This window comes from Anguilla anguilla, chromosome 8 (assembly GCF_013347855.1).
Source record: "Anguilla anguilla isolate fAngAng1 chromosome 8, fAngAng1.pri, whole genome shotgun sequence".
NCBI classification, from domain to species: domain Eukaryota; kingdom Metazoa; phylum Chordata; class Actinopteri; order Anguilliformes; family Anguillidae; genus Anguilla; species Anguilla anguilla.
The window spans coordinates 1,799,395-1,813,635 of NC_049208.1; the positions used below are offsets into that span (position 1 = coordinate 1,799,395).

At 45.2% G+C, this 14,241-nt stretch overlaps 1 protein-coding gene across 4 annotated transcripts in view; it reads left to right on the plus strand.

The window, feature by feature from the left end:
* The window catches only part of dnajb6a (DnaJ heat shock protein family (Hsp40) member B6a), a 29,206-nt gene extending 15,779 nt beyond the window's left edge, over positions 1 to 13,427 (plus strand). For 2 of the 4 annotated variants that reach the window (XM_035429493.1, XM_035429492.1), the window contains 6 exons: positions 277 to 381; positions 3,430 to 3,585; positions 4,426 to 4,603; positions 5,244 to 5,314; positions 12,501 to 12,788; positions 13,259 to 13,427. In XM_035429493.1, the coding sequence (XP_035285384.1) occupies positions 277 to 381; positions 3,430 to 3,585; positions 4,426 to 4,603; positions 5,244 to 5,314; positions 12,501 to 12,788; positions 13,259 to 13,356 (896 nt within the window). In that variant the 3' untranslated portion in view covers positions 13,357 to 13,427. Of the gene's footprint in view, positions 1 to 276; positions 382 to 3,429; positions 3,586 to 4,425; positions 4,604 to 5,243; positions 6,176 to 12,500; positions 12,789 to 13,258 lie in introns of those variants that run through there. The other 2 variants (XM_035429494.1, XM_035429495.1) reach the window with 2 other exon arrangements.
* The last annotated feature ends 814 nt before the right edge of the window (positions 13,428 to 14,241 follow it).

A 14,241-nucleotide genomic window follows, 5' to 3' on the forward strand; every position in this document is an offset into this window, starting at 1 on the left:
AACCTTGTTTTATGCAGGATTGTGTTTTTTGTTTCTGGTTAATTGGCATTTTCAGTTTTGCGCTGTATCCAGTAGAGAGGTATGCTCGGCCACTGAGGCTGCTGGTTGATGAAATTCCTCAGATCACAGCCTGATCTCCAGGCACCTGAGAATGACTCTGATTGGCTGCTGCTGCAGAATCCCGTTCGGTGTGATGCAGCGTGGGTATGGGAGAGTTGGGTTTTCGGACGGAGGGGTGAACTCACGCTTTTCTTCCTCGATGTTTTGCTTTTTCAGGCGGGCATTACGACGGCCACTTTGGCGGAGTCTTCACATTCCGCAATCCCGAGGACGTCTTCAGGGAATTCTTCGGGGGACGAGACCCATTCGCTGAGTTCTTTGGTAAGTGTCTCCAAGTGCTGCACAGCCTGCTTTACAGCAGGAATGCTGAACTCCGGTCCTGGAGGGCCGCAGTGCCTGCAGGTTTAACTCCAGTCCTGGAGGGCCGCAGTGTCTGCAGGTTTAACTCCAGTCCTGGAGGGCCGCAGCATTTGCAGGTTTAACTCCAGTCCTGGAGGGGGCGCTGTGTCTGCAGGTTTAACTCCAGTCCTGGAGGGCCGCAGCGTTTGCAGGTTTAACTCCAGTCCTGGAGGGGGCGCTGTGTCTGCAGGTTTAACTCCAGTCCTGGAGGGGGCGCAGTGTCTACAAGTTTAACTCCAGTCCTGGAGGGCCGCAGCGTTTGCAGGTTTAACTCCAGTCCTGGAGGGGGCGCTGTGTCTGCAGGTTTAACTCCAGTCCTGGAGGGCCGCAGTGTCTGCAGGTTTAACTCCAGTCCTGGAGGGCCGCAGTGTTTGCAGGTTTAACTCCAGTCCTGGAGGGCCGCAGTGTCTGCAGGTTTAACTCCAGTCCTGGATGGGGCGCTGTGTTCATTTTCGTTGAAGGACAGAATGCTGTTTTACAGACAGCTCTGTACAGTGCTGCACATTAAACACCCAAATCCGTGCGCATAAACCCCTGGGATGAAGAGACATGCAGTTGGGAGCTTTGAGAACGTCCTCTAAGCCTTAAACTTGTGATGTTTTCCTCTGAACGTGGAAAGGCAAATGGCTGCTAACTGGAGCGGGGAGTTAAACAGAGCGGATTTAGAGGCTTTTAGACGGAGAAGTTTCCCCAGGAGAGGCTGAGCAGGAGAAGTAGGAGGAGGTGGTGAACACAGCCCTTTCTTCAGTGCTTTGACTCTGTTCTTTCCTTCCTCAGTTCTGGGATGAACCAATTTTTTATCTTTTTTTTGCCTTTTTTCCTGTCTTTTTTCCCCGATTTGAAACATGAAGTCTGGGAGAGTCAGGGGTACTGCTCAGTCTGTCTCAGTCTAAACCATCAGGGAAAATTACCCGGATTAAAAAAATTAAAAAAAAATTTTTTTTAAATTAATGCACTACGCATGCTGTCATTTATCTCATTAGCTGTACAATACCAGCTGGAATATCAGAAGGCACAAGCTTTAGCTCAAAGTAGCCCAAAATGAAGGCACCAGAAATATTATTAAAATTATTATAAAAATGTTTTTGTATTATTATTACGAAACAGTAGCTCCAGCAATAAATCCTTACAGAATTAATTGTTTAAAAAGTCACCATGGGAGTGAGTGACTGAGCCAGGCTGTTTTTGGGTCTGGACCCTCAGTCAGAGCGCTGGGGTGTAGAGTGACTGAGCCGGGCTGTTTTGGGTTCTCGACCCTCAGTCAGAGCGCTGGGGTGTAGAGTGACTGAGCTGGGCTGTTTTTGGGTCTGGACCCTCAGTCAGAGCGCTGGGGTGTAGAGTGACTGAGTCGGGCTGTTTTTGGGTCTGGACCCTCAGTCAGAGCGCTGGGGTGTAGAGTATCGCCCCTGGGTGACTCATCTCCTTGTGATCTCCTGTGAGACGCTCCTGTGGGCGGCAGGCCCGTCACGGGCTCTGTTTTTAACCGCCTCTCTCCCCACACGGCAAAGGTCTGGAACCGGCGCAAAGGCTGGCTGTCCGTGTTTGTGTGGAGAGCTTGTGAGTCCTGCGTTTAAGGACATTTAGCGATTGAATTCAGATCCTCCTCTTAATCTGCGTTGGGTCCAGCCTGGGGACTTGGGCGTGGTCAGTGATGACAGGCAAGCGTTCTCTCCTCCATTTCTGACGGAAAGGTCGGAGTCCGCCAGCTCTGTGCCGTTTCCCAGCCGGGCCGGGGTTTAAGGAGGTGGGGGTTGGGGGGGGGGGGGGTAGTAGTTGGCGGTGCTGGTGTTGTTTATACGGCCGGGAGGGTACACAGCACAAAAACGCTTTCTATATTTACCCTGTATAATGTGCAGCTGCCGTGTGTCAGTCTGGGGTCTCCCACGGTTACGCGTTGCCGGGGGCGCTGACGGACAGCTGCCAGCGTGTGTGCCACATCTGATGCCAGTGCCAGGGTTCTGAAAAGGGCGGGATTTAGGTCTGGGCTTCTCTAATCTGATTGGACGGCCCAGTGCAGGTGCACTGATGTTCAGCTACCGAGTTTTTTCCAGCAGTGAAATCCTGTCACAGACAGTAAGGATAGGAGAAGAGAGGGCTTTTCACTGGGGGAGATACAGTAACATACTGGACTGGGCTGGGCTGGATTGGACTGGGCTGGACTGGCTCGGCTGGCTGGCTAAGTTTTGATGGCGGTCTCTGTTTAGAGGAAAACTGAGTTTATTTTCTGTTTTGAGGCCCCACCTACCCTCCTGTGATTCGCTGATTGGAAAGATAGCTGGTTCTTGGGTTCGGCAGAAGCCGGGAGCTTGGAGGTGCTGGCTAACCACTGTCAGGAGGGCTCCAGAGAAGGGCTGTTTGACTGCTTCTCTTGGAGCTGCAGGGATAAATAACAGGGTTGGAACAGTAACAGTGTCCCTTTACACATAGAAAACAGAGTTCCTCCAAGCACTGAACACACTGTCAATGACCAATAGGACAACGGCGATGGTGATTAGTGGATACTTTCTGACTGTACTTCCTGGATCCTTGGTAGAGTTAACAGGGGAAATTAAATTGGGGCAAGACAGTAGTGATTGCAAATTACTTTTGGAAAGCACTGAGTGGAGCTCCACGAATCTTTGAGTATGTTCATAACTGCCCTGTGGGAAATACCAGGAAGCAGAAAGTATCCACACAAACTTGGAAGCCTTCCTGAATGAGCTCAGCTGCTCAGCTATTGGTTGCTATTCTATTGGTGGAAACCTATGAGTGGAAACTCCTGACCTGGTACCTGATCAGGTCTGAAGGTTTTTATAATTCATGGTTGTGAAACTAAACAATTCCCTTCATTTTATTCTGACAGCATTGGGTGTCTTTTAAAATGACAGGACTGCTTAGGAAGTTCTGTCTCTCTCTGTCACACACTCATATTCTCTCCCTCTCGCTCTCTCTCTCTCTCTCTCTCTCTCTCTCTCTCTCTCTCTCTCTCAGGCGGGGGGGGCGACCCCTTTGAGGACCCCTTCTTTGGCGGTGGGCGGCGGCACCATCACCAGCGGGGCGTGAGCCGGAACCGGGTGCCGGGGACTTTCTTCCCCGGGTTCGGCGGCTTCCCGCCGTTCGGCGCGGGGTTTGGCGGGTTCGACACAGGTCAGAGTGCTTACCCGAGTCCAGGCCCTCCTCGGCCTAGTCTGCAGTCACGGTTAGCTTGTCTCGCTTAGCGTGTCTGTGGTCTACATTAGCCATGGTTAGCGTGGCGTATCTGTGGTCTACATTAGCCATGCTTAGCGTGGCGTGTCTGTGGTCTGCGTTAGCAATGCTTAGCTTAGCGTGTCTGTGGTCTACATTAGCAATGCCTAGCGTAGCGTATCTGTGGTGTACATTAGCAGTGCTTAGCGTAGCGTATCTGTGCTCTCTATTAGCAATGCTTAGCTTAGCGTGTCTGTGGTCTACATTAGCAGTGCTTAGCGTAGCGTACCTGTGGTCTGCATTAGCAGTGCCTAGCGTAGCGTATCTGTGGTCTGCATTAGCAATGCTTAGCTTAGCGTGTCTGTGGTCTACATTAGCAATGCCTAGCGTAGCATATCTGTGGTCTACATTAGCAGTGCTTAGCGTAGCGTATCTGTGCTCTCTATTAGCAATGCTTAGCTTAGCGTATCTGTGGTCTACATTAGCAATGCTTAGCTTAGCGTGTCTGTGGTCTACATTAGCAATGCCTAGCGTAGCGTATCTGTGGTCTACATTAGCCATGCTTAGCGTGGCGTGTCTGTGGTCTGCGTTAGCAATGCTTAGCTTAGCGTGTCTGTGGTCTACATTAGCAATGCCTAGCGTAACGTATCTGTGGTCTACATTAGCAGTGCTTAGCGTAGCGTATCTGTGCTCTTTATTAGCAATGCTTAGCTTGGCGTGTCTGTGGTCTACATTAGCAGTGCTTAGCTTGGCGTGTCTGATTAGCGACTGAAGCTATGGTGAACACTCTTCCCCGCACAGGATTCCCCAGCTTTGGTCACATGGGAGGGATGGGCCAGTTGGGGGGCGGCGGCTTTACCTCGTTCTCCTCCACGTCATTCGGGGGCGGCGGCGGCGGCGGCGGGGGTGGGATGGGGAACTTCCGCTCCGTCTCCACCTCCACCAAAATTATAAACGGCAGGAAGATCACCACAAAAAGGTACTTCTTCCCCGTTCTGTAAGGGTTGTATTTATTTATTTTTAATGGCAGTGGGGCGGGGGGATTGGTGCCTGGTTATATAATAAAAAAATTTTCTTTTTTATTTGGTTGACAGGGACAATACGCATTGATCAGAATCACTGTTCTGTGAATTTAAATGTGCCAGATTTAGCCACATGGCTAAGTAGCATCTGCTGTTTCTGAGCAGCCTGATGTTAACTAAATAACGTGTCTTTGCTCTTAAATAACGTGTCTTAGCTCTTAAATAACGTGTCTTAGCTCTTAAATAACGTGTCTTAGCTCTTAAATAACGTGTCTTGGCTCTTAAATAACGTGTCTTTGCTCTTAAATAACGTGTCTTTGCTCTTAAATAACGTGTCTTAGCTCTTAAATAACGTGTCTTTGCTCTTAAATAACGTGTCTTAGCTCTTAAATAACGTGTCTTAGCTCTTAAATAACGTGTCTTTGCTCTTAAATAACGTGTCTTTGCTCTTAAATAACGTGTCGTAGCTCTTAAATAACGTGTCTTAGCTCTTAAATAACGTGTCTTAGCTCTTAAATAACGTGTCTTTGCTCTTAAATAACGTGTCTTAGCTCTTAAATAACGTGTCTTTGCTCTGTTTGTCTTCTTCCTCGGCAGAATCATCGAGAACGGACAGGAACGCGTGGAAGTGGAAGAAGACGGACAGTTAAAATCTTTAACCGTTAATGGTAAGGAGCAGCTGCTCAGACTGGACAACAAGTAAAAAAACAAAAAAACAAACAAAAAAATTCAAAAACAAAATGGCGGCCCAAAACAAGTGTTGGAAAAAAAAACAGATGTTGAGATGTTTCTTGTGTCCAAATTTCTCTTTCCTCTACACATTCGTAGGTCAAGTTATTTTCCGACATTTTCATTTTGTTGTATTTATGAACGGGAGCAGGGCGATCGTCGTAGGCGCTGGCGTTTTTTTAGTCTTGTTTACTTCAGTTTCGGGACCATTATGTTGGTAGGACCAGAGAAGTTGTTGTCTGTGTTTGTAAAAGGAGCAAAAAAAACATTCTTTTGTCTGTTAGCACTTTGCTGTACTGCATTCTGCCCAGATGCACATGGCCTTTCTTTGTTTTTTCTTTTTTCTTTCTTTTTTTTGCAAAACCAGACTGTACACTTAAATAAAGCATGGAATTGCTTTGTCACTTGGATTTTAAATTGCCAGACTGGAATACTCTAACCCTTGCTTAATATTCAGTTCACCAGTTTCTAACCTTTGCCATTTTTTTTGTTTTGTTTTTGTAAATGCCAGTACCTAATAGAATAATAGTATTAATATGCATTTTCCCGTTTTTTTTGTTGTTTTTGTGTGTTATTTTTCCATTCTGCATGAATGCCAATAATAGCTGTTTATATTCTTAATGTTGTTGCGTTAGACTTAAAAATAAATTAAAAAAAACGAAAAAACAAAACAACAACAGAAATATAAAAAAAAAATGAAAATGAGATCTATTGCCAGGGGGAGTTTTTGTGTACTTTGTAAAATGATTTGGGGGTAACAATAAATCTGAGATTTCATCCTGTTTTTTGGGGATGTTGGAGTCTTGGCGTCTGTGTGGTGATTCTGGGTGGCGGGTTTGTTGCCGGTGGCGCACCGTTAATGCACCGCCGCGCTCGGGGCTCGCGTCTGCACACGCTCACCTCATCGCTATGGAAACACGCTTGCAAGCATCACCAGCGGCCGCACCTTTGACCTTCCCGTCGACCTTGAGCCCGCTCAAGGTCGTCCGCGCCTGCTCACCCGCGCAGCCTCGCTCCCGCTTGGCGGATAATCCTCCATCTTCAGCGTCTGAGTCGCCCCTTCACTCCGCACTATAACCCTCCGGTCTGCTCCGGGCTAAACATAGCATTCACCGCTAAGCTAACAGCGTGTGTGTGTGTGTGTGTGTGTGACCATGTGTGTGTGTGTGTGTCTGTGTGAGTGAGTGTGTGTGTGTGTGTGTGTGTGTGTGTGTGTGTGTGTGTGTGTGTGTGTGTGTGAGTGTGTGTGTGTGTGTGTGTGTGTGTGTGTGACCGTGTGAGTGTGTGTGTGTGTGTGTGTGTGTGTGTGTGTGTGAGTGTGAGTGTGAGTGTGAGTGTGAGTGTGAGTGTGAGTGTGAGTGTGAGTGTGAGTGTGAGTGTGAGTGTGTGTGTGTGTGAGTGTGAGTGTGAGTGTGAGTGTGAGTGTGAGTGTGAGTGTGAGTGTGAGTGTGAGTGTGAGTGTGTGTGAGTGTGTGTGTGAGTGAGTGAGAGTGTGTGTGTGAGTGTGTGAGTGTGTGTGTGTGTGAGTGTGTGTGAGTGTGAGTGTGAGAGTGTGTGAGTGTGAGTGAGTGAGTGAGTGAGTGAGTGTGAGTGTGTGAGTGTGAGTGTGTGTGTGTGTGTGTGTGTGTGAGAGTGTGAGTGTGTGTGTGTGAGAGTGTGTGTGTGTGTGACCGTGTGTGTGTGTGTGAGTGTGTGTGACCGTGTGTGTGCGTGAGTGACCGTGTGTGAGTGTGTGTGTGTGTGTGTGTGTGTGACCGTGTGTGTGTGACCGTGTGTGTGTGACCGTGTGTGTGTGTGAGTGACTGAGTGTGAGTGTGAGTGTGAGTGTGAGTGTGAGTGTGAGTGTGAGTGACCGTGTGCGTGAGTGTGTGTGCGTGAGTGTGTGTGTGTGTGTGTGAGAGTGTGTGTGAGAGTGTGTGTGAGAGTGTGTGTGAAAGGGTTGGTCCCTACTGGGTCATCGTTAAAGGTGTCTCTCTCTCTCTAATTGTCAGAGCGGGTCTGTGTGAGACAGGCAGATGTGAGGTTGACACGGTAAATCTTAGCAGTCCTTTGTGTCATTTTGCTGCAGGTTTTACCAAAACTGTCATTGGGTTTTGTTGTCACGTTTACAAATGGTGTAAAGTGTGTTCGGACATCTCGATTGCAGCTGTCCTCAGTCGTTATTTATATCTGAACTCTTCTTGTCCAGTGCTTCTGAGCGATCGGGGAACGTGGGAAACCCACTGAGCCAGTGTGATTTGAGAAATGTGAAAATGAGTTTTTTTGCCAGCAGAATCCAGGCTGACCCTTGCTTTGGTGAAAGGGCCACATTCCTGGTCCTGTGGGGATCGGTCTAGTGTTCCAGGTTCTCCCTGAAAATCATGGATAATATTTACATCCTTGAAAGTAACAGAAAGAGCCCAAATATCAATTGTCCTTGAAGAGACAAAAATGAGCGAAACAATACAAAATTCACTTCCCTCAAACTCACAAGCCCTTCTCAGAAACTATCGTGCGTATGAAGCGCTTGGTGAGAGATAATTTCTTAAATATTGCCACTTAATTTTGATATTCTATATGCCGCCATGTAGAAATTTACGTGTGCCTCAAACAGTGCGTCTCACCCCCCTGTCCTGAATACAGCTGCAGTGGTTCCTGTTTGTGTCTGCATGTGTGAGGATGTGGTGGGTTTTTTTCTTCTTTTTTCTGTAGACCATTTCTGTGGTCTCTGCACATGTGTGTGTGTGTGTGTGTGTCAGTGGACCACTATCTGCTACAGAGGAAGTTTTTATCCGATTTGTGGATCTCCCAGATAATCCAGCAGAGAGATCTGATTGGTCCACAACTCCACATCCAGCCAGCGGTCTCCTCCAGTCCGCTCCCGCTACGCGCTAAACCTTCGTCGCCCTCTCGCTGAGAACGGCCTTCCTTCCTCATCGTCACCAAATCATCTGATCTGCCGCATGCCGCGGGAATTCGGCCTAATGGTTCCGTATGCTTTTAATTCCTCTGCTCTCTTTACGTATGCGCTGCTAATTCAGCACTAGTCCTACAGAGAGGTTAATTAATGACAATAGAGCCTTTAGACCACTTTATTATAACCATAACCCAGTCAAACAGGATAAATATGGAACAAAATATTTATCAAAAATGTTTATTAATGTCTATGCAATGCATGGATAACTAAATTATAGAAGCACCTTTTATATTAAATATTTAAGGGAGAGTATGCTGAAGTCCCCTTACTTTCACGCGCGAGTTCTAAACGTTTTCCCGTAGTACAATGGCCCCCTCTTCTGGCCACTGTGTGCTCTTGCATTAGTAGGTAATGTGTTCATTTATTTGACGCTCCAGTTGTCAGGTCGGTTGGAGCAAAGAAACGGGAAAACGAATGTTTTGGTTTGAACATAATTGTATAAGCAATACGTTAAAAATTAAGTGTTGAAAACGTGGCCTCATACATCGGGTGTATAGAAATCTGACTTGTCAAAAGTAGTGCTTATGCGCATTAACAAGGCCCAAGATATCCACTGATGGTTCGTTCAGTGGTGGTGTAGAGCAGGGGCTAGAATCAGTAGTGACCAGAGAGCCCCAGCTTTAGAACTCAGTCACCTCACTGAATCCAACAAGAAAAACAAATACCTCCAAAAGATGTTAATCTACACATGATTATAGTTACCAGTCATGTTTAAAAAAAAAAAAAAAAAAAATCTAAGAATATCATTTATATAGAAAATTATTTTTATTACTTTTATTCTTAAATACAGATGCTCTGACTTGTATTGCAGTCCTGTCTGCATTCTCTAGTTCAAGTGAATCGTTTCTGCATCCCGGCACTTATTCATTTATTTATTTATTTATTTATTTATTTTTGTTTGTGCTGAATTAGTCTTTATTGCTCAGGTAATTGCTTTGTAATTATAAATCAAATATTCATGGGCGAAACGAAGGTCCTCTGACAACGCGAGCGCAGCCGAGACTGTTCTCGTCAAGGTTGAACTGAGAATAAATTGCTCGTACGTTTCTTTTTTTTCCGTTCGAAGACTTGATCTTCTCTCCCTCTGCTTTCAGTCCTGAATAAATGCCGTTATAGAACCTCTTAAAAAGACTCCCGCGTAAGAGCGAGCGCAAAGGTGGCGCGTGTTTCTCAGCGAGTGAAAGAGCCGAACAGCCCGTTCCGTTTGCGTTCCGCTGCGTTTTTTTAAAATTCCAAGGCCAGTGTGTTCGGCTGCCGCGTCCTTGATAACGACCTGCGTGTTCGCTCCATTGTCCCCGCTCGTGCAGCGAAGTGAGAACCGTATCAATTCACCCGGCCAATCGAGACGACCCCTGGTAACCACAGCTAAATCCCTAAATCCCAGCATTGCTGCAATGTTATTTATTTTATTTTTATTTTGAAGAGTTGTGGGACTTTGTGTCCCTTCTGGTCCATTTAGTTTAGCGAGCCCCTTCTGTCATTTTTAGAAAATTCTTGTCGCATTTATTTGTGAAAAAACTTGTAGCTGGAGAAGTGACAACCTTGTCAGCTGCCCACGCTGAGCCTTATAAAAATGTACCACACAGTGGAAATGACTCCAGTCCCCTCTCCCTGCTTGCTCTAATGATAATTTAAGAGGCGTTTAGTTTAAAGCCCTTCAAACTGCGCATTAAATAAAAAATTTTTAAACTCACAAAAATCAGCTGAAATCAGATTTGCATGCCACCATAGCTGTTTGCTATCTGCTAACTAATACAAATGAGCCTGTGAGTAGAGCAGTTTGTTGGTAAAGCGGACAGGGATTCTCTATGGCAAAGGTGTTGCACAGAGATTCAAAGAGGCAGTTTTGGTGGGAGAGAATTCTTCTATTTGCCTCATACTATGGAAGGAGACGATGAGACTAAAACATTTATTGGATATTATGTCAGGTTCTTTATGACATCATGAAGGACCTGGACCCAATAGCTCAGAGCCTGGTTATAAATTGACTTCCACACACAGGAACTGATGGAAATGCTTTTCCTGATATAAACAAATTAGCCTTTACAGTGACTTTACATGTGCCCCATTGGTCTTAGTGAAAATTCATGCATGATACTTTGAATCATAGCAATGATTTATTCTCCTCACCAGCCATATACATATATAAAGTAGCCAAGAGAATCAGAATTAATATAAAAATTTTAAAAATGTTTAATTCAACACGTTTACAGTATACGTTATGTTTTACTTTGACTTCCCTGGCGTTTTTATATCAAACACAGCTTACACATCACACTGTAAATTGCATATTGCAATGTACCATTTTTAAGCAGTCAAATACTCTAAACAATATAGAGACACGGGGAAAGAAATAAGAAATTGTACAATACAAACAGAAGTGTGGATCTGAAATGAGATTTCCTGTCATATGCAGTCCTTAGGAAAAAGGAGTTGAGCATAATTCTAAATATTCTAAATATATTGAATATAGGATCCAGGAAATCAGAAAAATGGGGGAGGGCCTTTTAAATCGAACGGCTTCAGCCGGAAAGCATCTGGACCCCCTCTTTCTGCTCTGCTACTTTAATTACTGCACACAACGCCCCCCCCCCCCCCATCACCCCCCCCCCCCCTCCATAACCACCCCCCCCCCCCCCCCACACACACACATACTCGGCTCTAATTCAATATAAATGTAAATGCCTGAGTGAGAGAGAAGAAAGAAAAATCTCATGTTTATTTACATGACTAACCACAATAAAGCACGGCGTATGAAATATGAATGGAATATGAATTTAAGACGCGACATGTAAAGGACGACGGCAGCTCGAGAACACACGCTCAAGAAACAAAGCTATTGTTATTATTATTATTATTATAATTATTATAATTATTATTATTATTATTATTATTTATCATTACTACTATTATTATTATTATTAGTAGTAGTAGTAGTAGTAGTATTGTTATTATTATTATTTATTCCTGTTATTGTTATTATTTTTAGTATTTATTTAGTATTTAGTATTTATAATCATTATTATTATTATTATTGCTATTGTCATTATTATTGTGTGCAGGCGCACAACACCATTTTCACATTAGCGCACTTAGTGTCTAAAGGAGGTCTAATTTCAGCGCACAACTAATCCAAAGAACTATGCTCCTCTCATTCAGCAAGTAGCTGCTTTCAGTGATTCAATTGCTGCGTTTACTGTCTATTTTAACAAGCGCTAGTGAACACATTCCTCTTTTTAGAAGTTGCTCATCCTGCACTAACAAACTGTTCGTGTTTGACATGCTTTCTATGCACATTTCTGGAGACAAATTTTCTAATAAAGGTATGGTATTGAAATCATTTATGAATTTTGTTATTGTAATATTTTCATAGGTTAACACAATTAATTCCCCGTGGGCATCGTTTATGGCGAAAAAAAAACAAAACCCATGCTTTAACATTCTCTTGAAAATGTGGCCATGTTGTATGTTTTCAGAGTAACAAAAAACAAAACTTCCCCTGAACCATTTGGCACGTGCGAGGTAAGTCTGAGATTCGGACGATGTTCCTGAGCCTCTATGGCAGCGCTTGCTGGTGGTGGCAGTTTCATAAAGTCGAAAATTGGTATAGCGATTAGACTGTTATGCACAACTCACCGTTTTGAATCGATCAGAGTGTCTTTCTACCCAGCGCAAATTATTGTAAGTGGTGCACATAAGTGGGTGATTGACAAGGCACGGTAGCGTCAGCATTACGGGTTTTCAGGGGTCATCCGTAGAGGGGTCACTCTCAAACCCTCGAAAGGACGGCAGTCCCGCCAGCAGCCTCATCTCCTGCCAGGACGTAAATAGATTACATTTGGTCAAATCCTCCAAACGACCCATTTTTTAAGGTTTGTCAGACAAGAAACATCTGGTGATTGTGTGAATTTATTTCGCCGCTGATACTAAGAATAAGAGAAATTAGGAAAAAGAATAGAAAGATTGGTCTCGCCCAAACTCTCGATTTTTGTGTTTCATCTGTCTGGCTCAGTGCTGGGCGGGACTTCTGTCCTTTCCAAAGTGGCCTTCGCGAGGCGACTGTTTTTCATGACTTCCCACTCTCTCATTTCTAGTCTCCGCCTTTCCTCCATCTCCATGGTTTCATTGTTACCTCGCCCCTCCCCTCCCTCCCCCCCCCCCCCCCCCAGGCGTGGAGCGTAGAGAAGCCCTGGAGGACGAAGAGGGCCGGAACCGCAGGCTGAACACCCAGCCTGGCCCCGCCTCCTCCCTCACGCCCCGCCCACAGAGCCCCGCCCACAACCCCACAGAGGAAGAGGAGGAGCCGGCCCAAGCCAGAGGTGTGAACTCTCACCTTTGCAGTGCAGAGGAGCGAAAGGACAGGAGAAACGGAAAAGAAGGAGAAAAAAGAGAAGTGGGTGAAGGAGAGAGAGGGAACAGGAATGAAAGCAGGAAGAGAGGGATAGTGGAGGAAGCAGGTAAAGAGAGAGATAGTAGGTCCAGTAGGAGCAGGGCCAAACACACATGCATACACATACATACACAGTGCAGTCCATAAGTATTTGGACACTGACACTATTTATAATGTTTTGACTCTGTACTTAAGCTGTATGAAGTGAAACAATAAATATGAGGTTAAAGTGCAGACTGTCAGATTTGCCTTAAGGGCTTTTACATCCATATTGGTTTATCTGAGTAGGAATTGCAGCCCTATGTATTGCTTGCATAAAATTATTATTATTTGATGAAACTAAGGTGAGAATTTTCTGACTGTACATTATAGCGCACAGTAAGTTCATTCTCATCTCAGGTGCGTTGTAAAATGTGTTATTTCTGCTGTGGCAGAGTCTATGCAGATCTACACCAGATAAAAGGCAGTTGTATCGGAGTTGATTATTATTATGTTTTTTTTTTTTACGCTGAGCATTTTGTTGCTTGTTGTCGCTAGGACACAGCGACACCAAGAGGAAGAAGTCCAGGCCGAAGCTGGAGTCCAAAAAGAAGAGGTCCCCCAGAGTGCCGCAGTGGAGCGGGTCAAGGTTTTAATAGCCAATCACGGGCAGCGAGCTGAGGAACGGGAGGTTTAAATATTAATAAAGATACAGCTTTTAGTGGAATCACTCTCGGTGTGCAGTTTCTCTCCACAGCCACTCTTCTCTGCGGTGCCATCTCTCTACAGTGTGGATCTTTCTTTTCAGAAATCCTACAGACATTGCATCAGGATTATCACAAAGTATTTGGAACACGCAACTGTCAAGCGTGCACACACACACACACTCTGTCCCTGGTGCATAGGCTAAATAATAAAAAATATTAAGTACCTATATTAGAAGGTTGTGGGTTCAAATCTCGGCTTGGTGCCTTTCTGTGTGGAGTTTGCCTGTTCTCCCTGTGTCCGCGTGGGTTTCCTCCAGGTACTCCGGTTTCCTCCCACACTATAAAGACATGCTTATTGGAGACTCTAAGTTGCCCATAGGTATGAGTGTGTGAGTGTGTGGGTGTGTGTGCCCTGTGATAGATTGGTGGCCTGTCCAGGGTGTTTTCCTGCCTCTCGCCCAATGCATTCTGGGATAGGCTCCAACACACCCCGTGACCCTGCTCAGGATAAGCGGGTATAGATAATGGATGGATTGATGGAAGTACATATATTAACAAAAGATAGACTTATATAGATAAGCCAAGAATAAAAAATAAACAGCATCAAGCTCATCTACTGAAGCAGTTTCAGGTGTCTCCGCTTGTGGCCATTGCTGCAGCTTTCTACCTGCCAGGGCTTGGCAGATCAGCACTACAGAGCTCCCCTTGTGGACAGCTGAAGTGAGGTGAGGATTAGCTGTTAAGCAAATGCAACAAAATTGGTGAACGGTGAATTTTGTGTAGGAACAAAGTCAGGTAAAAGTCACCCTTTAAATTAATAGTAAATGTTTATTT